We start from the raw sequence: 27,378 nt of genomic DNA, 5'->3' as shown, positions 1-27,378 counted from the left end.
CACCAATTCTTATAGCTTGAATGCCGTATAAAAGATATCAAAACATTTGTTTGGTAAAATATCTAATAAAACCTGGTATCAGGTCTCTGATATGAAGTCCGAAAATTTTTTATTGGTTACTTTAAAAGAGTTTAATAGTTTTTTAATAAGTTGATATAGTCAGTGCTAAAATAGTAACCTTAAACATACAATAGTCAAATATTATGTAAGTAAACACTGTTTATTTTTATAAGTAAAGGGTTATTTACAAAATAGACGCTGTTACTTACAATAGAATTACCAAAAAATCTAACTGATTAGCAAAATTATTTTCAAAGATTATCATATACAAAAAAAAAAATCCATTGTTATTTTGATATTGATGTTTATTTTGTTTAGGATTGTCCATCACTTGAAAGATATAAAATTCCTATTCCTACTCTGGTAAAGTTTTAGTTAATTAACTATCAAAAAGTAAAAATTTCAATTTTATTCCCAATGATTAAAAATTATTAAATTTTCTAATTTTATGATTCAAGCCCCTTGGTAGTGTACCAAGGATCTGTTGTGCCAACGAATTAGGATCAAATCCCATTTGTTTTCCAAGTGATCCTCGGTGTAAGGCAAGTATCATGAACATATAGAATACAATGTACAGTACTTTCCTATAAGCAACTTGAGTTATAGGTACTAACATATCTTAATTCTAAATAATTATTACAGGCCATTGATGAATATAATGAAAGTAATTTTGAAGAAGTTACTGAAGATGATTATAGCTCTGTGTGTGCAAATAGTGCAAACAGTGAATGTGTACCACTTAATAGGTATCATTTAATTTATTAAATTATTTATTGCAAAAAGTTCTGAGCTCTTTTTCTAATGTATTAAACATACATTGCTAGAGTGTCAAAGAGAACTATCCACAAATACTCAGTTCCAGATTTATGTTTTGCCAAATAATTTATTTTATTATCTAATAAATTGGGATAATTGTTTAATATATTTTTAATTGCCAAATTTCTACCTAATATTAAGTTGTGGAAAAGTGACTTCGCCTCAAGTTGAACTTTTCTGTGGTTTTGAAATGGATAAGGTTTATATCTTTTTTTTTCTTCTTATTGAAACACAGCAATATTGTTTTAACTTACAAGCTAGGTATAAAAATACAAATTAAATAGATTAAATATGTCTTCTTGTTATTTGATGCTTATAACTAAAAAAATAGATCAAAGTCTGCTGTCAAAAAGAACATGTGGAAAGAAGAAATACCTCCATGACTTTCATACCCAGGTAATTCTAAAAAAATTATTTTAGATATTTTATTGAACTTTACAAAACTGACATGGTACCAAATAAGATTAAAGCTAACAATACTTCGATAATAGTTATTTCTCGTATCGTATTATAAACGGCTTTCCGCGGATATAGAATGTACAATTATAAGATTAAAACTAGTTTTTTTAGCCCCGAGGTGCCGGAGGCACCGGCTAAAAAAAATGGTTTTAATCTTATGATTGTACATTTCTATATTCGTAGAAAACTGGATATAATACGATGCTAGACATAGTTTTTTCGTATGGATGAGAACCGGTTCCTATCCACCGGATTCGAATGAATACGAGAAAACTTTTATTTCAAATCAGTTGCGTGCACGCACAGGATCTTGGCAGAGGCAAAAAATTTTGACACAACTCATACGATTTTTAACATTCCTCCTTGTATCAGAAGGGTTGAAATAAATGGGTGAAATGGCGCGCGAAGCACGCAGAATTTTTTTTGCGTGGTAAATGTCAGGGGTGGTAATTAACCCTTCCAAAAAGGATGGGGGGGGGGGGGGGAAGTTTTGGGTTTGCTTACACAATTTTAGGTGGGTGGATACACCAACCTTCTCCAAAAATCTGATACTTTTAATCTTTTATGTAAATTTGATATCAAATTTAAGGATTGTGAGTATGAAATTCTTAGGTTTCTAAAATCTGACCAGAACTATCCTTGTGAAGATAAGACACCTTTCTGTAAAATTTGGGCATCAAATGGAGCTTGTGACCCGGAGAAGGATTTTATGTCAGGGTAAGATATCTGTTTTAAAGATTGTAAATTTTTTCTCCAAATTCTTTCGAAACCGATTATTATCCCGAGGGTTAGAAGCCGTACTCATCCATACAAAAAGATTATGTCTATATAGCATCATATTATATCCAGCTTTCTATAAATATTTAAAAATGTACAATCATAAAATTAAAATCAGATTTTTTAGCCCTTGCCTTCTATTAGTTAGAAATGTTAAACATGTCTTATCGATTGCCAACACTGTATGGTGATTACTATAGTAGTTAGGTATGTTTTTGGAAGCATAGCAACTCTATAATTGTTACCAGCAAGTCCGTAAGTCAATTTAGAACTTTAGATATTTAACTTTTTTGACATGACGTTTTGTATGATATGATTATTTGCTTTATCTGATTTTTGAAATAATGATTCCTAGGTTAACAAGGTACAATATTATAAGCAAGGCTTCTCTATAATCAAATTGAAAAACTGAAAGTATGTCCTTTTTACTGTTCTATGCAATAAACGTTTTACTTATTAAATTCTGACACTCTACAATAGTTATTGTTCGTTTGTCTATCTATCTGATTTTAGAGCTTCACATGTTGGCTTCCTGTTTTTTTTTATAAATCTTAGAATATAAGAACTTGTTTTAGACAACTAAGTGATAACCTGCCGTATAGCAGCATGTTTTCCTTTATGATTCTTGCTTGCCAGGAGTCTTGTGGCTGGTGTGGAGCAAAGGTTAACTATTCTATCTGATTTTTTACTACAAATATTGACGTAAAGTAAAAAGTAACAAATCAATTGATTTTCAAAGTATATAAACTTTCGTCGTTTCCTTAATCTATAAAAAAAGAAAATAATGCCTGTCTGTCCGTCCGTCTGCAAAATTCAACCAAAATTAAATTACTTTTAAGGGGTGTGTTGATGAGGATAGTAAATGTGAATTTTTTGCACGCCAAGGATATTGTCACACAGAACCTTTGTTTATGGCTCATGCTTGCAGGTTAGTTGCAGTACCCAGGTTGCTCATAGTATATGTAGAATTTTAATTATAAAAGACAAAATTTATACTAGATGTACAAGAGTACTATTGTATTCATTTTTTTCTACAATTGTACTGTCTAATTTTTGGTTAAGTCCCCTGTAAACAAAAAGATATACAAAAAGATATCCACCTATACTAAGTGTAACCTGGGAAATATATTTATTAACTAAGTATATTTGCGATTACTTTTATTTAATGAAATCTTCTAATTTTTAACATGTACAAAACAGCCTGCTGTATTGCATCAAGATCCATGTCAGATCTATATAGGAAATAAATGTCTATAAATGAGCTCAAGTCTTCCAAGGAAATTATGTTTAAAACTTATAGTGCTCCAATAATCCATAATAAAATCCCATTGGCCAGAACGATAAGACCCATTATTTTACTCTATTAAAAATAAATTCATTTTTTTCATTTCATGTTGCTATTTACATTATATTGAAGTATTTAATTTCTAATCATGAATAAGAAAATTTAAATTTATAATATGATAAATTTAAGAAAACTCTGTTTTAAAAGAATTCGATTGTGGCGACACTTTGTGTGTTCAAATATTAAACTAAAATTGTAGTAATCATATTAACCCTTTGGTGATGGTATTGTAAAGAAAAAAATATAATTTAAAAAATCTTTTTAAAATCATTTAAATTATTAAATATTTACTTTCTTTAAATAGTAATGCCGGGTGAGGAAAATAGATTTATTGAGAAATAGATATGCATATAGAAAACTAGCCAATAGGGAGATAGTTATATCGAGCAAACTCTAGTTAACAATATTTGATTGTATCTCAGAATTTATCTGAAAAAATATTCAACACATTAATTATAAACAGCTTTCCGCGGAAATAAAACTGGTTTTAATCTTATGATTGTACATTTTTATATTCGTAGAAAACTGGATATAATACAATGCTAGGCATAATATTTTCACATGGCCAAAAACCAGTTCTAATCCACAGGATTTTAATTAGTTTGAAATGAATACGAGGAAATATTTATTAGAGAAAGTTGTGGATTCTGTGGGTTTCTAAGTCTTAGAAATACTGAGGAGCAGATATTTGGTGAATCAAAATCTTATTCTAATATTGAAAATCCATCATTTGATTGTGGCAGGTAAATTTTAAACCAGGTGCCTAGTTCATAATAAAATAATATACCTACTTTGAACTTTGTGTTTAAATAAAGAAATATGCAGATTTTTAAGAAAACTAAAATTTTGCATATTGGTGCTGATATAATTAGTTCATTAGATTTGAGTCTTTCATTTAAGACCTGACAATAAATCTTAAAATTTGTTAAAATGATCAAGACACAAAATTTTCTCATCTGTTTCTCAAATCTTAAAATAATCTTTTTCGTAATATCTCAAAGATATTGTAAAATAGGCGCTTGTTTCCTTTAAAAAGTACTTTCTCCAAAGCAAAGATTGGAAGAAATTTTTCCAGATTTTATTCTTTGATACTTGCTTTAAACCAATGTGTAGGTAGTTGAAATTAGTTATATTCTAAGCACCTTTAGCTGTAAATATACTAATCTACAAATGTCCTATTAAAAATATTGTCCTGATTTTATGAATTGATTTGAAGCCTTTTTAAATATCAAAGGAAAAAATGGAAAACAACATATTCATTTTACAACGTAAAAAGTTGTAATGAGGTAAAGAAAACAAAGTCTATCATCTAGATATTTTGAATGAGATAGTGTTAATTATAAGGTTTGATAATCAGGTCAGACATTTTTTGCTTAAAGGATCTAAATCAAGTATTGAAGTACTTATAAACTTTTTACAACTATTTCAGGTTTAAATCTCTAAAAGAAATAAAAAAATCTGGAGTTAAGATTCAACAGGATGAGTTTCCCAAAATCACAGAACTAGATGAAAACGGGGAATGGTAAGATGATCATTTTCTGTTGATTTTTTGTCACCTTAAATTTTTTCTTAAAGATTTGTTTATAAGTTCAGATCACAGGACAGAAGTCACCTTCCTAGGAAGGACATAAGTAGCCTTCCTTAAGTGAGAATTTGTTAGATGAAGGGCATAACATGCCTCCCTTAACAAAGATTTTGCAAGATTGAGGACATAAGTAGCCTCCCTTCACCTCTTAAAACCTAGCTTTTTGATCCTTCACATAGCAAAATCTTGCATAAAATTGGTTTTTGGTCCATCACATAGCAAAATATTGGAAAACTTAGCTTTTCTGTCTTTCACATAGCTAATTCTTGCAAAACATAGCAAACTCTTACAAAACATAGCAAATTCTTGCAAAACATAGCAAAATTTTGCAAAACATAGCAAATTCTTACAAAACATAGCAAATTCTTGCAAAAACATAGCAAACTCTTGCAATAAGGGTCCCAAACTCAAAAATGAAGTTTCAGCGCAATCCGACCACCGGTTCTTGAGATACGGTGACCTGGTGTCCTTGGTACCAACGGTAAGATTTGGGAAATGGTTCAAATCCTTAGTAAATCCTTAGAATATTTTTGACCTGGTGTCCTCTCAGTAGGTACGCTTGGTGTCACCTGGGTATTTTTTCTTCAAAAATTTGACTAGGTGTCAAAATATTTTTGGACTTAGCCAAATTTACTAAGGATTTGAACCATTTCCCAAATCTTACCGTTGGTACCAAGGACACCAGGTCACTGTATCTCAAGAACTGGTGGTCGGATCGCGCTGAAACTTCGTTTTTGAGTTTGGGACCCTTATTGCAAGAGTTTGCTCTGTTTTGCAAGAATTTGCTATGTTTTGCAAGAATTTGTTATGTGTTGCTAGACTTTGCTATGTTTTGCAAGAATTTGCTATGTTTTGCAAGAATTTGCTATGTGAAGGACAGAAAAGCTATGTTTTGTGAGGTTTTGCTATGTTAAGGACAGAAAAGCTAAGTTTTGCAAGATGAAGGACATAAGCAGCCTTCCTAATGTAAGAATTTGTCAGACAAAGGACATAAGTCACCTCCCTTAAGTTAGATTTTGTTAGATGAAGGACATAAGTAGCCTTCCTTAGATCAATTTCCAGTGTGTATCGGAACGCAATCCTAGCCGTTCTCGATATCTTAATCTCAAGCCCTCCGAATGACCAACATGTGAAGTTTACAAATGTGTATTTATTACCATGAAAACAGTGAATCTAAAACAAAAATATAAAAATTAATTACATAATATTAATGGTTTATTATTTTTGTAGATCGAGGTTGCGTGATTTCAATTTAATTAAAAATATAAAATTTCTAAAAAACCTTAAATTGGCACGAAACATATTAAATAGCATCAGAAATTGATAATTTTAGATTCAAATGATCACTAAAATTAAGGAAAATATTCGTATGTCAAAAGTTAGCAGTTAAATGGTCTATTTGTTGAAAAATTAATGTTTTTAAATTTCTTCGTAAAAATATACCATACTACACTTATTATTAAGAATTAAAGATAAATTCTTACCACATTATGATGTCAAACTAAGCAGAAGGCTTATTTGAGATATTCCACACATCAGAGCGCATGTATATACAAGCAATACATTATTTTCAATCACGTAGCTCTTCACGTGGGACTAATCAAAGGAAAAAGTGCGCATTTTTTTTGTCCGTTTACAAGCCACGCGCCGCGCGGAGATAGTTAGGAATGCCGCGTAACACACTCATTCTCTAGGAAATTTGGTGTAAGGAAACAGGGATTAATGGGTTCGAACTTGCCAGGGAATACAAGAAAAACATACCGAAACACACCCGTCTATTCACTGGGAATCGAACACAATACCTCATCTTTGCAATATGCGTGCAGACAGTGTCCACAAAATCACATTCTCACAACACATAAACCACAAGAGTTTAAAATGTCATGGCCATCAGGCCTGAAAATAATTATGGTAACTCGCGAATACCACAATAACTCAAACCGAGTCCACTACCACATAAGGATAGGAATAAGGAATGGGAAAAGCATTCAACATTCATGAAATGCACATTTACCACTCACACATCTCATTATATCATGGCCTCATAATCTCAATAAAATTAGAATTACAGACCATGTAATTGCGAATACATGAATTAATAATCAATAGTACCTAAACTTCAATTAGGCACCTACATAATAAAACAGGTAAATGATTTTTATACTAAAAATCGCATCAATAATTAAATAATCAACTCAAACTTTTTTCATCAAAAGAAAGAAAGATTAAATAATGACATTTTTTCTACTAAATCTTTTTGCTAGAAAAGAAAAGTAGAATTTCATAAAAAACTTCTCAATAATTAGCATTGTTTCCAACGGAAAAATACTCGGGCTTACATCTAAACATTTTTAAGATAAGATAGGTAAGATCCTTAAATCTAACATGTTTTAATAAAATAGATACTTAAATCTAAATAAATATGACCATAAAATCATTAAACATCGGAAAATTAAAATTTCATAATTTTAAATCTTCGTGAATCAAAATTGCGTAAAATAAAATTGCAATTGAAATATGCAAATTAAATTACCAAAATAAAACAAAAGCTCAATATAAGAAAAGAACTTTAAAATGCTGAATCTGCAATTTCTCTTTAGGTACATCAGTTCAAAGGTAAATAGTAATAATTTTAATATGCATGTTATATTAAATTATTTATGTGATTATAATAAATCATAAAGAAATATTTAAATGATGTAAAACTCTCATTTGTTAATTTCTTATCATATCGAATTTCAATCAAACAAGGATAAAAATGTTTGTATTTGCGTAGGTACCTAGGAAAATTTCCGCGAAAAAAATCCCTGGTCCCGGAAAGACTTAAATCATTGAAAGAACTTGCGTAAACGTATAAAAAACTTAAGTTTGCATTTCAAATGAAAAAATCTTGCATCGATTTGAAAGTTTAAACGAAATTGTATCAAAATTTGCGTTACTTGTAAATCTTAAGAAATGTTACCCATTTCTTTCAAAAAATACTACTTCAATTTTAATATATGCGATAAAAATGAAGGTAGAGTTAATTTAAAATATGCATAGTTTATCTTAAATTAATTCTGTGATATTCAAATAAAATATTAATCAATATTTTAATAATATTACACATCGTGTTCATTATTATAAATGCTAAACATGAACGAAAAATATATATACCTAGGAAAATAATTGCTATAAAATACTTTCTCAAGGTTTAAAATTGTCCGAAATCGTTAGGTACGTATATTACTACGAATCTCTGCTCTCGGAATAAAAAAATCTTTACGCGTGGATTAATGGAATCCCAGCTTCCGGAGTGAACAAAAAAAAAACTTTGTACATGAATTGTTAAGAATCTCTGCCTCCGGAATGAAAGAAAATTTTTGATTTGCTTACAAATTTAAACAAATATCTTGATTTTTTGCGATAATCTTTTTAAAATAATAATGAGGAATATCTTAAACATTATCATAATAATATTACATGTTGTGTTCTTTACTTTAATGCATTATTTCATATGAGAATCTGAGAAATAACATTTTTTAAGTAAACGTGAACCATAAAAAAACTAGAAAAATAATTTGTAAAAAATCTATTTTTCAATTTAAAATCTGCAAAAATCATTTCACGAACTTTTGCTTTTCAAAATCATACTTAAAGAAACAAAATCTTTTTAAAATCTGCTTTAAAAGTCTAAACAGTTTTGTAGAATTTTTGTGCTTAGGTATGAACAATAAAATTAGTTGAATAATGAATACTTATTCTTCACAGAACCCATTTGGTTCCCTTCACAAGCCTAATATATAACTTGTGATATATTTTTTTTCTTTAAAGATCATTTTCACATAATAGTTCATGTTGTAGATTAGATATGTGTGGTTTGAAAAATTTCAATGACTTTCTGGCGGCAACACCCGCCATATTTCCACCCACCATTGGCAGGCCTCTTACCCTGCGTCGGGCGGCCAGCTTGGCAGCAACCAAGTCGATTCTTGATTCATAACACCACCAGGGCACGTAATAAAAGTGTGGCTGTCATAAAACTTAGAATCATCTACTGGCTTTTGTCCGGCCGGAACCGAAACTCCCGTCGGCTCTTGTCCGGCCGAGACCGAATTTCTTATCGGCTCTTGCCCAGCTGGAACCGAAACTCCCGTCGGCTCTTGCCCAGCTGGAACCGAAACTCCCGTCGGCTCTTGTCCAGCCGGAACCGAAACTCCCGTCGGCTCTTGTCCGGCTGGAACCGAATCATTCAGCGGCTCAACACCCGCCGTAACAAAGTTATCAACGACTACAGTATCGTTACCAATATCATCAGGAATAACTGCAGCACAACTAACATCATTATCAGTAATAACCACGGCAGCACCCGCCGTAGCCAGGTTGTCAACGGCTGCAGCACTAGCAGAACCAAAAGGTTCATCAGCCGCGTTACAAGCAGAACCAACAGGTTCAATAATAGCATCACAAGCAGCACCAACAGTCGGCTGCGGCTGAACATCTGAGCAGACAACATACCTACTCTTTGCTAAACCATTAGCACTAACAGCAAAATATCCAGATCCAAACAGGCTGGAGTAAAGCATGGTTTCTCCTACTGAACGTTCAGAGTAGGGAAACATCGATGGGTGCAGGTGCCCTACGAGCAAATCAACCTGCCCATCAACCAAAGTAAAATCTTCAGGTTTCATATCAAACAAAACAGCTGCCTCCACAGGATTTATGGAGCAGATCGCCTCTTTTGGACCAATGAGAGGCACTACCACAGGTTCTAATATGTGATAATTCTTGTGTCGATCAATTAAACATAGCTTGACCGTCGGGAGACGTTTAACTTCACCGTCAGCTAGAGAAATTCTTGCTGAACGTCCAGTAAAAGGTAACTGAAGTTTATTAACAAGTGACTGGGTTACCATTGTGGTAGTTAAACCTGTGTCCCACATGGCATTCACTGGGACCTTCTGGCGATTAATATCAACGACGTCAATTTGTTGTAACATTAACATTAGGTTCGCCTTAGGGGAAGTATGTACTTCATAGACGGCGGCAGCCATATCAACACTCTCATGCACAAGGTTGTTATGGGCCTGACCACAATTGTCCACTTTGCAGCCGCCTATTACATCTGCCTTCGGGCAATCCACAGATTTATGCCCTTTTTGCAAACAAATCCAACAGCATCCAGCACTCTCCACAATACTCTTCCTGTCTGGCACAGACAGGTCACGAAATTTTGGGCACTTGTAAAGTAAGTGCATCTCATCACAGCCACTAACAAAACATGACTGCTTCATCTTAGATTTACCAGGTTTACCTACGGCGGTAGCGGCTGTCGCAGGGTTACCTTTCTTCTTAGAGGGGGTGTCCATATCAGTCGAACACCTCATTAAAATGGCGCCACGCTGTTCTTCAATAATCTTTAACAGCTTTGGGACGTTTGGGACATCCATCGAGCCCAATGATAAATTGAGCTTATCTTGAAAATCACGTGGCAACTTCTTGGATAACATCTCAAGAAGTATCACAGTCAACCACTGACTAGTGGTAACTTCATCATCTTCATCATCTTTAGTCAGCTGCTCCAGCTGGCTAACTGCTCCGCCAAACTCTGCTAACACAGTCACAATCTGGTTGGAGTCCGACGGTTTAGACTTCTTCTCCCATTGGTTGAAAAGGCAGAGCATCTGACGTGTTTTGGACTTAAAACGTGCGTCAAGGTAGGCCCACTGAGATTCATGCGATTGAATCTGAATTAACTGGAGTCTAAGCTCTTTATTCTTACAGACCTTTTCACTGCTCAACAATAACTGTAAATACGACGGGTCTTGTCCTACAGTAAGCTTTTTAAAAGTGTCTTTAAAACTTACATAGGAAGCTTCCAGGCCGTCGAATGATGGAAGAAGACGTTCGTCGACACGATTCATATATCCTGGCGTGAACATAGAACCGGCGACGAACTGTGGTGTGCCAAACGGTGACACAAATGGCGATGCTGTCGAGGCACCCGCCGTCGTCGTGGGTGGCTTCACAGGTTCAAGCTTAACCTCAGCCAGACGTTTCATCAAAGCAGACAAAGTGTTTATAATTGCATCAGGCAAGGGAAAGTATGGCCCTTTAATAACTTTCACAATCTTCAAACATCGATCATAAAGTTCAGCCTGATGGTTAGGCAAATTATCACCAACAACATCAACAACACTTTGAATGTCACTAAGCTCTTCTATAGCATCAAGAGCGTCTTTCAAGGCACTATAGTCTTTTTGTACAGTAACTATATCAGAATAAATGTCACTAAACTCATCAAGCTCTTGGATTCTCAACCCAAGCTTGCTAAAACCGACCATGATGCTGTCAAATGTCTCGAACTTGTCATGGACAAGGATTGATTCCTTAGTGAGATGTCTAACATTAAGTTCTGAAGTATCACTGACCAACTTCATCACTCTATTTAGCTCACTGGTTAGGGCATCAACGGCTGGACGCAGCCGCTTACTCAATTGTTCACCTTTATTCTTTTTAGGACCCATAATTGTCACTAAAGTTAACTGTACTGATTATGACTATAATAATAATGTGTGGTAAGGTATCACAACCAACACATTCACAAAACTTCACAGAATGTTCTTAGCTGCATCTGTTCTGTCTTGTTTTCATTGTATCGGAACGCAATCCTAGCCGTTCTCGATATCTTAATCTCAAGCCCTCCGAATGACCAACATGTGAAGTTTACAAATGTGTATTTATTACCATGAAAACAGTGAATCTAAAACAAAAATATAAAAATTAATTACATAATATTAATGGTTTATTATTTTTGTAGATCGAGGTTGCGTGATTTCAATTTAATTAAAAATATAAAATTTCTAAAAAACCTTAAATTGGCACGAAACATATTAAATAGCATCAGAAATTGATAATTTTAGATTCAAATGATCACTAAAATTAAGGAAAATATTCGTATGTCAAAAGTTAGCAGTTAAATGGTCTATTTGTTGAAAAATTAATGTTTTTAAATTTCTTCGTAAAAATATACCATACTACACTTATTATTAAGAATTAAAGATAAATTCTTACCACATTATGATGTCAAACTAAGCAGAAGGCTTATTTGAGATATTCCACACATCAGAGCGCATGTATATACAAGCAATACATTATTTTCAATCACGTAGCTCTTCACGTGGGACTAATCAAAGGAAAAAGTGCGCATTTTTTTTGTCCGTTTACAAGCCACGCGCCGCGCGGAGATAGTTAGGAATGCCGCGTAACACACTCATTCTCTAGGAAATTTGGTGTAAGGAAACAGGGATTAATGGGTTCGAACTTGCCAGGGAATACAAGAAAAACATACCGAAACACAGTGACTTCTGTCCTAATTAGGAATGACTTTGTTTTCTTTCCATGATCCCATATTCTTATATTTTTTGAATATTAATATTCTGTATGATGACTGACAGAATGGCAATCAAAGTAAATTTCATACTGGATGCTCAGAACAACTGGAAATTTGGAAAATTAAACCAAATATATGAAGAAATATTTGAAAATAAAAAAGTTACTTGTCCTATCATCTACAGACACAAAAACCTCCTGCACATAATTCATTGATATACATATATGAAGTAGTAGGGTTAAATTTCAGTAATTACAGAACTATTTGAGTTCTCCAGTTTGGGAGGTTTCATCCTATTTTATTTTTAGATTTAAAACTTAGGATGGTTTTAGGTCTTTTTTATGTTCAATTCTTACCCCCCTTTTGAGTCCTTAGATGCTAAGGGCGCAGTCTTTAGTTGCTATATAAAGTATTAATTTTTAATGAGTTTTGATGATTTGTTTAGTGACTATGCTGTATATGATAAAACATTTGAGGAAAATGACAATGTCACATATGATGAAACATTTGAGGAAACTGACAGAGTTACAAATGATGATACATTTGAGGATTATACTAATTTTGATAATACTCTACGTAAATCCCTTATCGAATGTGGGTCAGCAATAATTTCTGACAGGTATTAAATGTTTAGATATGTTGGCGTTATCCTCTCAGAATTTTATTTCTTTAATTTTTAAAATCATTATACCCCCCCCCCCCCCCCCCACAACAGAACTATGATTCTGATAGAGAACAACTATTTTAGGTTATTAAGGTTATAGGCTAGGCAGGCTAGGGACCGAGTGCTGCGGCTAGGCAGGCAAGGGTGCCGATCACCAAGGTCAGAGTTCATAGTTCTAGTAAGATTTTTGAAATTGAAAAAAATATTTCTAAGAGGATAAAACTGATATTTTAAATAGCTCTAAAAAGCCTTTAATTGTTCATAAAGTTTTTTTGTTTATAAGTTATTTATCCAACTAGAATGATTTAGTTTAGAAATTTCCTTTAAGGTCCTCTTTTAAAAAATAATCAAAGCTTTTTTATACTAGGGCAGATGACAGAAGTATGGGTTCACGGAACTTTCAAACCTTATTTGTTCTTCCCCTTTTTCTTTGTACATTAACTGGTGTTTAAACAAATGCGCTAATTTAAAATCCCCCTCCCCAAATTTTTAAAAATATTTGACATCACTGGATTTTTTTTAAAGGAAGCCTGCAGGAAATACACCACTTTAATTTTATATCTAAATGTCAGTTACATACATGGATATCAGAGAAAAAAAACATTATTGTCTTAGTCACTCTTATAGAGTCTTTCAATTTGATACGGTGAAATAGTTTTCTTATTTTTATACCAGGATTTTATGTTTTGTAAAAGAAGATGATTTGAAATAAAAAAAGATTTTGACAATGAAAAGTGGTGTTTTAATTTTAAAATATGATTACACTGGCATTCTAACTTTTTGCCAAAATTTGCTTCAAATATTTCTTCTAGCTGGTGATATTTAATATTGAAATTTTCTATATAAGGATTTTTTACAAAGAAGGCATCTTAACTTTTATTTTTAAAGCTAGTCGGTGTATTTAGTAAGTAGTAGATGTAAAATTTTCCTTAGAATTTAGATATGCAATTGTTTTTTTGTAGACCTCTTATTTTTTAAGTAATAAAATTTTTTTTTAAATAAGTCAGTTTTAAGGTACTAAAACGCAACAAAAAAAGAAGAAAATTGTCATTATGAACAAAAATAGTAAGATCCTTAATTTGACACCTTACTTTTTAAATTCTGTTGAGTAATTATTGAAAAAATCTATTTTTTTAACCCACGAGAATAAAAACTTTGAACTTGAATATATAATTACACAGGCATAAGAAATAGGTGTTTTATATACTTTTAGAATGAGAAAAATATTACAAATCCATTCTAAGCAAAATTGAAATAAAAAGTTTACAAAATAGTAAATAAACTACAATAATAGAAATTATATGAGAATATTATATTATATTATACAGGCAACCATCTTAAATCATTGTTTTAGGGTAAAAATGGGAAGGGGGTAAAGAGGGGACGAAATAAGTGTTGCCTGTACAACATAATATTTTAGGCCATTTAGGTTATTTTTATTTTTTTTACTTTTTTTCAATTTTGCTTACAATGGATACATACTATTTTTCTGATTCTAAAGGTATATATGAACCCATATTTTTTATGCCTGTGATAGGAAATAATTACGTTCAAAGTTTTGATTAAACCGAGGTTTAAAAAATCTATTTTTTTTAATAATTACCAGACAGAATTAAAAAAGTAATGTGTCAAATTAAAGATCTTACTTTTTTTTTAGTAGCGAAGCTACTCTATAATTTGAAATGTCTGTCTGTCCGTATGTCCGTCTTAGTTTGGGGGAAACGTAAATTTCTTGGCTCCTGTAAAAGATAATTTTTTGATAATTTTTTGACAACATTCCCATTATTAAGGAGCACAATTAACTATAAAACATCAATGGCGGTAGGACTGCTCTTTAGCAGGTTTTAGGCTATTTTTGTATTTTTCACATTTTTCTCCATATCTTTGGTGTTTATGGTCCGATTTCCAAAATTTTTTTCAGTTATAGTATCAAAATTAAATCCCTGTCCTTTCAAGAAAACAACTATGACGGTCAGACTGCCTTTAAGCAGGCTTTAGGCTATTTTTGTATTTTTCACATTTTTCTCCATACCTTTGGTGTTTATAGCCCAATTTCCAAAGATTTTCAGTTATAGATATCAAAATTAAATTTCCTGTTGTTTCAAGAAAACATCAATGGCGGTCAGACTGTCTTTTTGCAGGTTTTTGGGTATTTTTATTTTTTTCACATTTTTCCTCATATCTTTAGTGTTTATGGACTGTTTTTTAAAATTTTTGTAGTTAAACTGTTTTTAACCTATTTTTTAATCATATATCAAAAATATACTATGACACCAGTGGAATCAGACTGCAGAGCCCAAATTTGAATTAAGTCCCCAATAAACTTTTTTGAGGGGATTTAAAAATTAATTTTATATGTTGCTGTGATCATTTTGACGGGAGCAAAAGCAACTCTTAGTTTGGGGTTAAATTGTTTCTTACAGAACAATTTTATATGATTCAGTTTTTATCAATACAATAATAAAAAACTCTACTCTGTTCGATGGAAATAATTTTTTTTCTAAAACAATCAATTTCAGTAAAAAATTTAACATAATACATTAAAACACATAATGCTAAAGTTAAACAAATAAGATTTCTGGTTTCATTTCAATTATTTATAATTTCCGAAAGAGTGTTTTCACCAAGTGACTTATTTAAAAGATGGTAAAATTCCCAAAATTTACTCGCAAGTCAAGTTTTAAGTCAGTTGGGACAATTTAACACGTAGCTCCTAAACTAAATGTATGATTTCAATTATGTCGATGTTAAAAGTGTAAACCACCATTCCAGTTTTGCCTCTCTTGAAAGTGGAATGGTATATTTCAAAAATCGTATCGGCATTGATGATATCATTACAAAAAGAGGCAAAATTGGAATGGTAGATTACAAAAATCATATCAGCATTGATGATATCACCCCAAAGAGAGGGGAAAGTGGAATGGTAGATTACGTTTTTTAGAGGGTCAAAACCGTAATCATAGATTATATTTCTGCTTCTATAAAAAGGTATTCAACTCCCCAACTGTTTTATACTCAAAAATCAAATTTTAGTTGGGACAATAAATTTTAAGACACAAGAAAATCTTTTTTTGTATTTAGTGAGAGAATGTTGCAATTCTATCATTCAAAATAAATATGTTAAAAAGCCTTAAGATATTTAAACACTAGTCTCTCATTGGGCATGAAATGACATCCAATAAGAAAAAGGAATGAATATATGAGAAAGAAAATTATTTTCTTCAAATTTATTTCAACAAATAAGGATAAGACAATTAGTAGGATACATTAGTTATTATATTATTTGTATCTAGCTTCTAGCAGAGGGCAAATAATGTGAGGAAAATAGCCTAAACCCATCTCAATACATTTACAAATACGGCCCATGAAGACCACAAATTTCAGAGATATTTTAGCTTTAAACAAGAAATCTTTTCTAGTTTACATTGTATTTATTTCTTTACCACGCCTCAAGAAATAGCTTAAAACCACCACAGGACCATTAGCTATTTTCCCTGAATAGTAGAGCCCAACTGGTGCAGTGGTTATAGTAATCTTTGGCTTAAGATAGACGGATGGACGGACGGGTATGTTCTACTTTTTATTATGTACAGAATTTTTAAATCTAAAGTTTGATTAAATCAAATGAATAAAGAAGGTGTCTTAACTTTTATTTTTATAGCTAGTTGGTGTTTTTAGTAAGTAGTAGATGTAAAATTTTCCATAGAATTCAGATATGCAATCGGTTTTTTTTGTAGACCTCTTATTTTTTAAGTAATTTAAGTTAAAAAAAAAAAAAATAAGTTGGTTTTAAGGTACTATAACGCAATAAATAAGAAAAGAAAATGGCCATTATGAACAAAAATAGTAAGATCTTTAATTTGACACCTTACTTTTTGAATTCTGCCAGGTAATTATTGAAAAGTCGATTTTTTAAAACCTAGGTTTAATCAAAACTTTCAACATAAATATATTCTAAAATAGGCATAACAAATATGGGTTCATATATACTTTTATAATCAGAAAAATATTACGAATCCATTGTAAGCAAAATTGAAAAAAGTAAAAAAAAATAGCCTAACATATTTTTTTTGTACAGGCAACACTTACCCCCTATTTACCCCCTTCCCATTTTTCCTCTCAATGATTTTACTGTTAAAGATTTAAAATGGTTGCCTGTATAATATAATATAATATTTTCATATAATTTCTTTTATCGTAGTTTATTTACTATTTTGTAAACTTTTTATTTCAATTTTGCTTAGAATTTTGTAATGTTTTTCTCATTCTAAAAGTATATGTAACGCCTTTTTCTTATGCCTCTGTAATGATATATTTAAAGGGAGTGTGAACGTAAAAATTTCTCATCTGATTATCAAATCTTAACATTTACTAAGCACATTTCACTACACTGATCAACCAAAAATGTCCTATTCACAAAAATATCCAGAAATAATGCCTTGATTTTATGGTATTTTGAGAGGGAAAAAGGAAAAAACAAGGAAAATCTGAACGTTTTTGTTTCTTATAATGTTTGTAGGGATATTTAACTTGTCATATATAGTTGAAACAATTTACTTACTGTTAAGGATTTATTTTATGCTATAAAATTGCCAATTCGTTTTTTTATAACGTAGTAATTAGGTAATAAAGACATATTTTAAATTCGTATTATTGACAAAAAAAATACCTCACTGTCTACAAAGGGTTGAATCTCATAGGTTATATAAAATAATAATATCCTTTTTTATTGTGTTGAACAATAAATAACCCACTTTGGAGAATTAGTTTACACTTTTATCAGACTGTTTATAAAGAAATATTGCGTCTTTATTATTTACAAATTTGTAATTAAAGGTGGGCGAGAGATGGGCCATTTAAAGTTAATTGGATACTAATAAAAAACCTGTTTCTGGCTTTGTTATTGTATTTGGTTTTCAATAAAAAAATATTGCTTATTTTATCAATTTCTAAGTAAATATACATTGGATTAAAGCAAGGATTATGTTAAAAGCCAGCTTAACTGTTAGGAAAAATCTAGAACTATGGGAAAAAGTTTAATTTTAGCTATAATGGGAGAAAAAAGCAATTTAATGCACATTTTATATAATACGGAAAATTTCTTCCTTTCCCCGTACCTTATAAAAATCGTCGGAAAAAGCCGTTTTTTAAGCAAACAAAAGCGCGTTTTGCTCTATCTGTGAGATATTATGAATGAGATAATGTTAAGATTTGATATTAAGATGAGAAAAATTTACATTCACAGTCCCTTTAAGTTGAAAGTTTGTATTCTCGTGGGTTCAAAAAAAAAATAGATTTTTTCATTAATTACTCAACAGAATTAGAAAAGCCAAGTGTCAAATTAAAGATCTTACTATTTTAGTACCTTAAAACCTACTTAATTTTTTATAAAAAAAAATTAAATTACTTAAAAAATAAGAGGTCTACAAAAAAAAAACGATAGCATATCTGAATTTTATGGAAAATTTTACATCTACTACTTACTATTTGTTTCGGAACGCAATGCCTAGCCGTTCTCGAAATCTTATCTCGAAGCCTCCCGAATGACCAACATAGTGAAGTTTACGAATGTGTATTTATTACCATGAAAACAGTAAGTCTAAAACAAAAATATAAGAATTAATTACATAAAATTAATTGTTATTATTTTGTAACATCGAGGTTGCGTGATTTTAATTTAATAAAAAATATGAATTTTCTAAAAAACTTAAAATTGGCACGAATCATATTAAATCGCATCAGAAATTGATAATTTTAGAATAAAATAATCAATAATATAAAAGTAAATATTCGTATATCAAAACTTAGCAGTTAAATGGTCTATTTGCTGAAAAATTAATGTTTTTAAATTTCTTCATAAATTTGTACCATTCTACGCTTATTTTCAAGAATTAAAAGATAAATTCTTACCACATATGATGTCAAACTAAGCAGGAAGGCTTATTTGAGATCTTCCACATATCAGAGCGCATGTATATTCAAGCAATACATTATTTTCATTCACGTAGCTCCTCACATGGAAATCATCAAAGGAAAAGTGCGCGTCTCTTTTGTTTGTTTACAAGCCACGCGCGGAGATAGTTAGGAATGCCGCATAACACACTCATTCTCTGGGGAATTCTGGTGTTAGGAAAAAAGGGATTAATGGGTTCGAACTTGCCAGGGAATACAAGAAATACATACCGACACACTATTAAAGGTACTAAGAAAGAGAGGTAATGTCTAATTGAGCCAATAAATGAATCGCATCGGAGCATTCATGAAATCTCATTGGTTGAATTAAACTGACGTTTTCTAGTTTTTTCATTAGAGTTAACTAGAGCTGTTCTTTCAACTTTTACTCGAATCAAGTCCATCACATAAAGTACTGCCTTCATATTGTTGTTTCACATCTATGTTTTATCTGTGCATTAATAATAAATATGCTTTATCTATTGCAATCGTTGAAAAATAATAAAAATCCCTTTATGAATTTAAGTTAAACTGTTTTTAACCTATTTTTTTATCATATATCAAAAATATGCTATGACACCAGTAGAATCAGACTGCAGAGCCCAAATTTGAATTAAGTCCCCAATAAACTTTTTTTGGGGGATTTAAAAATCAATTTTATATGTTGCTGTGATCATTTTGATGGAAGCAAAAGCATTTTTTAGTTTGGGGTTAAATTGTTTCTTACAGAACAATTTGATGTGATTCAGATTATATCAATACAATAATAAAAACTCTACTCTGTTCGATGCAAATAATTTTTTTCTAAAACAATAATTTATATAGAAGAAATTTAACATTAAAATAAAACGTATTATTCTGAAGTCTGAACCAATTACAAGTCTTGTTTCATTTCTGTTTTTTACAATTCAAAAAAGAGTGTTTTCACAAAGTGACTTATTTACAATGTAGTTAAATAATTTTTATTTAATTAAAATGAAAAGAATGAAAACTATACACGTAAAAGATACATAATTTTTTAAAAATATTTAAAAAAAATAAGTTTGAATAATCTTATTTTATATCATATTTGTATATGTGTCAAAAATAATTTTGTTGTATTGCATAAACATTTGTTGACATCTTGTCATGTTGACATCAAATTTAACCCTTTACAGCCAATTTTTATGTGTTTAAAATAGGTGAACGAACACAAACATGTTAATGTTAATTCATTGGTATATTGTAAAGATTTAACTTTTTAGTGAATTTTTATAGTAAAATCATAAGGCCTAATTTTACTCTATACCAGAATACAATATTTATGAAGCAAAACACTCTAAAAGCTACGAATTTTACCCAAATAAAAAAAAGACCTTTTGCTTTGATCAAAATGACTACGGCAACAGTAAAAATTAATATTTAAATCCCCCCAAAAAAGTTTATTGGGGACTTAATTCAAATTTAGGCTCTGCAGTCTGATTTTACTGGTGTCATAGTATATTTTTTATATACGTTTAAAAATAGGTTAAAAACAGTTTAATAAAATTTTTTTCTTGAGTTTCTATTGAAATAAAAAAATAATATCTCGGACTTCAAATGTACATGATTTATAATCTTTAATTCGTAATTCGTATCTATTATAAACATTTAAAATACATAAATTCATAATTTGTTTGATGTTTACCTTGAAATAAATTATATAAAAATAAAATAACAACAAATAGCAATACAACAGTACGTTCGTTACGTTTTCAACAGGACCTAGCGTTGTACTGTGTATACACTGTACACACTTGTGTAAGAAGAATATTTTTTTCATTTTGTTCATATAAAGAGTCAGCTGTAAATAGTCGCATTTCTTAAGATAAAGTTTTTCTCACGTAAATTATATCGTGTTAAAATTTATTTTCTAGTATAGTGTAAAGCATATTACAAATCCTTTAATAAGTTAGCTATGAATTGTTGAATTCCTTAATATAAAGTTAGCTTTCTAGAAATTATATATTTTAAAGTTTTTTGTCAGCTAGAGGAGTTCCTTTGTCAGATTTACGAAAAAGGGGTTCACACTATAGTTCTTCTCTCCTATTTCTATTTACTTACTAAAACACCAACTACCTATAAAAATAAAAGTTAAACTGTTTTTAACCTATTTTTGAATGGGGGGTCAAAAATATACTAGGACACCTATAGAATCAGACTGCAGAGCCCAAATTTGAATTAAGTCCCCAATAAACTTTTTTTGGGGGATTTAAAAATTAATTTTTAGTGTTGCTGTAATCATTTTGACCAAAGCAAAAGCTCTTTTTTTACTTCGGGTAATATTGTGGCTTACAAAACATTTTAATATAATTCACTTTATATTGATACAATAAAAAAACATTACTCTGTTCATTGGAAATAATTTTTTTTCCCAAAACAATTATTTTAATGAAAAATCTAACATTTACAATAAAACAAATAATTCTGAAATCTAACCAATAAGAAGTCTTGTTTTATATAATTCTTTACAATTCAAAAAAAGAGTGTTTTCACAAAGTGACGTATTTTCAATGTAGTTAAATATTTTTTATTTAATTAAAATGAAAAGAATGAAAACCATATACATAAAAGATACATACTTTTTAAAATTATCTTAAAAGATAAGTTTGAATAATCTTATTTTATAACACATTTGTATATGTGACAAAAATAAATTTGTTGTATTGCATAAACATTTGTTGTCATTTAACCCTTTACAGCCATTTTTTATGTTTTTAAAATAAGTGAGAGAACACAAACATGTTAATGTTAATTCGTTGATATATTATAAAGAATTAACTTTTTAGTGAATTTTTATAGTAAAATCATAAGGCCTAATTTTACTCTATACCAGAATACAATATTTATGAAGCAAAACACTCTAAAAGCTACAAATTTTACCCAAATAAAAAAAAGACCTTTTGCTTCGGTCAAAATGATCACAGCAACAGTAAAAATTAATATTTAAATCCCCCCAAAAAAGTTTATTGGGGACTTAATTCAAATTTAGGCTCTGCAGTCTCATTCTACTGGTGTCATAGTATATTTTTTATATACATTTTAAAAATAGGTAAAAAACAGTTTAAGACTCTTTAAAATACTGTAGTTTTTAAAAAATGGCTCAAGTATTTTTTAGATGGATGTTGAGTGCAGCACACTGTTATGATTCATACTATACTCTTCCGAGGATCTCAAAAGTCAGAGCTTCTCTTCCAAAATATGAGGTATTATTTTAAATGATTGCCCCAATAAAAAATCCTAATCGTATTTTTTCCGGGTATAGCTGCTGTTTTAGATAAAGCAGCATTACATTAATCCAACTAAAAGCCTAAATAAAAGATTAATATAATTTTCAGGAATTTGTACAACAAAGAAGAGTATTTGTGCATCCTCATCACAAATATCCCCAACTTTATAATGATATTGCACTTATTGAACTTGACAGGAGGATTATCTTTGACTATGATGGTAAAACAATTCAACATAGATATCAAAACTAGTGCCAACATTTTGACACAAACTAATATTTTAGTTCTTGGTGACACGCCACTATGTATAAGTTCTGGAAATGATCTTGATGAAAAGTTAGCCTCAATATATGTAAGTGAAATATTCGAAAAACAAAGCAGTTGTGAGTGTATTAATAATCTTTTAAACTAAATAGAATTGAACATAATCAATAAGAATATCAATTTAAACTTTATTATTTTGATTTTATAACATCTAAAAGTTTTGAAAGATCCTCTAGGTTATTGCACGGTTATCTAGTAAAGAGGTAATCAATAGAGACCTGTGTAGCTAATTATTGTTTTTTTTCTACACAAAGATTGCCAACTTTTGAAGTTTAGACATTACCTTTAAAAGTTGATCATTTAAAAAGTTTAAACAAGGACGTCCTATCCTTTTTTTCTGTGGGGTTGGGGATAGAATGGTTGGTGGGGTTTTTATCCCCCTCCCCTAAAAAAGAATAATCAGATTTGTGCCACAACAAACCTTTAGTGTTTATAACTTATACTAAATGTAGGCTTTAAGAATTTTTTTCATTAGTGATTTTAAGTAAAGAAACCCAACTTTACTGAATATTTCATGAAATTAATTTACTAGGGGTTTGGCTTAACAGAGGTGGGTTCCGCTGGAAAAAAATATGGATATACAAACATTACCCTCATGAACCCGCTCACTTGTAATCAAGACATAATACGTTATGTTCAAGCAAGAACGGTAAGTTTTTATACAGGGCGTTTAAAAAAAATGCGTTTTCCGGTTTTGGGAAACAACCAGTAGGAGTATGAAAAAAATAATTATATATTCTTATTCTCTATAAAAATATGGATTAATTTTATAAAAGGTGTTTATTGATTACTCTAAAAACAACGGCGCATTTTAGAGTTGATTAATTCTAAAAAGCATGAATGATAATTTTTTCGGTCAGTTTTTAAGGCTTTTTATATTGTTTTATAAAAAAAATACTATTCCTATCTGTCTAAAATGATAAACCAACATATTTTATTTTATTTCAATTTTTATTCAACTTAATTACAGGTTTACTGAAACATAAAACGCATTTTTTTTATCATAGACAAAATATCACAAATATCATATCAAATGCTTTCTTATTATCAAGACAGGACTATTTTTCAAAGCATTTTCCACCCATATCAATGCACTTATCAGCTCGTGTTTGAATATCCAACACTGCTCTATAACAAATTGCAGGATCAAGCTGCCTAACCTCTCGTTCTATAGCTGCCTGCAACTCATCCAGGTTAGTAGGTTTGGGATAATAAACTCTGGATTTTAAATAGCCCCACGCCCCACAGAAAGAAGTCACAAGGATTAAGGTCAGGTGACCTTGGTGGCCATTCACGATCAGCTCCTTTGCTTACAAGCCGACCCCCAAACTGGCGGCTCAGGTAAGCTATATTCCTCCTCTCTGTATGGCATGGAGCTCCATCCTGTGTCCAGGTAAGGTTGGCCAGATTGCCACCATTAGATTCTCTAATCTCAGGTAACACATGATATTGCAATAGTGAATGGTATCGTGCAGCATTCATTGTTTCATTGCGAAAAAATCTTAGACCAAACAGTCCAGACATTCGAATGCCACAAAAAACATGCAATTTTTGGGAAACAAACCGCTCATGTGCAAGGTTTTCTGGCCGCCCTCGTCGTTTTGCAGAGTACATGCGGACATACTGCGAATTAACATGCCCATTTAAATCAAAATAGGCTTCGTCTGAGAACAACATGTTTCTCATCTCTTGAACAGATTTTCTCTCAATCCATTCACTGAAACTAACACGTCTAGGAAAATCTGTGTCCAATAACCGCTGGGTTCTAACAGCTTTATAAGGATGATATTCTATTTCCTTAGCAATTCTGTGCCAGCTTGCTGGACTAATTCCAAGTCTGTTTCGACGGCATGAATTTATTGGAGAATGGTCACGTCCAATGTTTTTTAATTCTTTTTAGTAGCGAAGCTACTCTATAATTCACTTTGTCCGTCCGTCAGTCAGTCCGTAACGCTATGGGGGAAATGGGATTTACTCAGCTCCTATAAAAGATAGAATGCTGAAATTTTTTGACAAAATTCCCATCAATAAGGAGCACAATTGACTATAAAACATCATTGGCGGTCAGACCGCTTTTTAGCAGGTTTTAGGCTATTTTTATATTTATCACATTTTTCTCCATATCTTCAGTGTTTATGGTCCGATTTTCAAATTTTTTTCAGTTATAGATATCAAAATTAAATTTCCCATCGTTTAAAGAAACATCCATAAAGGCCAGACTGCCTTTTTAGCAGGTTTTAGGCTATTTTTATAGTTTTCATATTTTTCTCCATATCTTCAGTGTTTATGGTCCGATTTTTCAAATTTTTTTCAGTTATAGATATCAAAATTAAATTTCCCATCGTTTAAAGAAACATCCATAAAGGCCAGACTGCCTTTTTAGCAGGTTTTAGGCTATTTTTATATTTTTCACAATTTTCTTCATATCTTCAGTGTTTATGGCCTGATTTTCAAAATTTTTTCAATTATAGATATCAAAATTTAATTTCCCGTCTTTTAAAGAAAACAAACATGACGGCCAGACTGCCTTTTTAGCAGGTTTTATTTTTTTTTTTATATTTTTCACATTTTTCTCCATATCTTCCATCTATATGGTCTATTTTTCCTAATTTTTTAAAGTTAAGGTGATAAAAATTAAATTTTCTGTTGTTTTAAGAAAACAACCATGGCGGCCAGGCTGCCTTTATTCAGGTTTTTGGCTATATTAATATGTTTTACATATTTCCCCATATCTTTGTTTTTTTTATATCCAATTTTCAAACTTTTTTGGGATATCAGTATCAAAATAAATTTTCCCATTTTTATGAGCATCTTTTATGTAATTTACTTTGACCATCGTCATCATACATAATAAAACAAGTTTTAATGTATATTTTATCCAATAAATATATTCTTGATTTTAATGAATACCCTTTTAATCTACTTGTACGTATTCCAATCTACGATTTTTTGTGCTTTGCTACTTATGGATGTTGTCATCCTTGTTTAGAATCCGCATCCATCAAACGGCGAGCTCTCCGCTTGTTTCTCTCTGTCACTGCTGTGCGCTTACGGCCACTAAAAGTGCGCCCTGGAGATTTCTTACTGTTACAATTATGCATAGTCCAATTAGATAATTGTTTCTTCATAATATTTCTCACTGTATTTTTAGATGGTGGTCGCGATGTAGGAAATCTTTCCATATATCCTTGTAGAAGATCTGGCCAAAAGTTTTTTTTCCTTTCACTTAATTTAGAGGATTCAAGTAAAAGAAAAGTCCTTTGTTCTGGAATAAACTGTTCACGAATCATTGTTGATAGTTTTAAGATGAAATCAAAACTGAATATAATATTATATCCCCCCCCCGGGGGGTGGTAGCTATTCCATAAAATTTATCTAACTATAAATATTTCTATTCATTAAAGATAAAAATAAAACAATCTATTGCATAATATACAATCATCTACCTATCAATCTGTTATCTTAAAAAAGGTGTAAGATTTGTTATCGACATAATCTGTTGTTAGAATATATTTATAAATCTTTCTACTCATTAAAAATTCATAAAATCTATTACATAATATACATCTACTTATCAATCTATTATCTTTATCAAATACATAATATGTTCAATAAGATATATAAGTTTGCAATGCAATTTAAGTTTCTATGTTGAATACAACTGCCTTTTGGATAATAATATACAAATATGTTTCCTCTATCTAACAATAATTTATCTAACTAATTTGTTGATCAGTTCTCTATAGATGTCACAAAATTAATGAAAGAAAGCATTAAAACAATCCTAAAACTATATAGGCCTTTTCTAAAATTAGCAAAGTAATACCTATAATATAAGTATAAGAGACACACAGACATTTTTACATTATGAAGATAATTATACAATATATAAGTATAAGAGACACACAGACATTTTTACATTATGAAGATAATTATACAATATAATCCTTATTATAAAGTAACAAGATCTTGCTAACCACTGAACAGGCATGGTTCTACTTTACAGGGTAGCTTCTCATAGGTCTTGGAAGTTTCAAAACTATTTTTTTTGGGGGTGCCCAGGTTCTACGAAATACCAGAAAAAAAACTCGTTTTACCAGAAAAGTGGTAAAGCTGGTCAACCTGGTATAATATACCAGTTTCGTGGTAAATTTTACCAGCAAAAATTTTAGCCAAAAAATTAGTCAAATTTTACCATTTTTTTTGTAAAATTTGACGAAACAAAAAAACCCGTTTTTTGTGTTTTAAATAAAAAACAGCTCTTCATAATCAGTTGTAGTACTTTAAAATAATGACTTTTATACAATGAAGCCTAAATTTAAATTTTTTTTTTTTTTTTCAATTTTACCACTTTTGGAAGTTTTACCAAAAATGTGGTCAATTTTACAACTCTATTTTTCAGGTTAAGTCCGAATTTTCGGACTTAGACAAAAAAACACAATTTGGTCAATTTTTACCAAAAAGTTGGTAAAATTTGACAAGGTATTTTTTTAGGCTAAGTCCAAATTTTTGGACTTTGCCAAAAAAAAAAACTTGGTAAAATTTGACCAACTTTTTGGTAAAAATTGACAAGGTAAATTTTTAGGCTAAGTCCAAATTTTTGGACTTTGCCAAAAAAAAAAACTTGGTAAAATTTGACCAACTTTTTGGTAAAAATTGACAAGGTAAATTTTTAGGCTAAGTCCAAATTTTTGGACTTTGCCAAAAAAAAAAACTTGGTAAAATTTGACCAACTTTTTGGTAAAAATTGACAAGGTAAATTTTTAGGCTAAGTCC

General features: G+C 30.7%; 1 protein-coding gene across 1 annotated transcript; it reads left to right on the top strand.

The window, feature by feature from the left end:
• Positions 1 to 651: 651 nt before the first annotated feature.
• LOC145306595 (uncharacterized) lies at positions 652 to 26,121 on the top strand. The gene is made up of 14 exons (XM_080148801.1): positions 652 to 806; positions 1,018 to 1,075; positions 1,208 to 1,272; positions 1,948 to 2,052; positions 2,688 to 2,775; positions 2,952 to 3,040; positions 4,090 to 4,200; positions 4,887 to 4,979; positions 12,860 to 13,033; positions 22,167 to 22,254; positions 22,387 to 22,498; positions 22,563 to 22,630; positions 23,135 to 23,251; positions 23,747 to 26,121. Exons 2-14 carry the CDS (start codon positions 1,067 to 1,069, stop codon positions 23,759 to 23,761), a joined length of 1,134 nt encoding a protein of 377 aa, XP_080004927.1. The 5' UTR covers positions 652 to 806; positions 1,018 to 1,066; the 3' UTR covers positions 23,762 to 26,121.
• Positions 26,122 to 27,378: the final 1,257 nt, after the last annotated feature.

Source organism: Acartia tonsa, chromosome 14 (genome assembly GCF_053477335.1).
Source record: "Acartia tonsa isolate MP-2025a chromosome 14, ASM5347733v1, whole genome shotgun sequence".
Taxonomy (NCBI): domain Eukaryota; kingdom Metazoa; phylum Arthropoda; class Copepoda; order Calanoida; family Acartiidae; genus Acartia; species Acartia tonsa.
The sequence above is the reverse complement of the archived record's forward strand: the minus strand, read 5'-3'. Positions and strand labels throughout refer to the sequence as shown.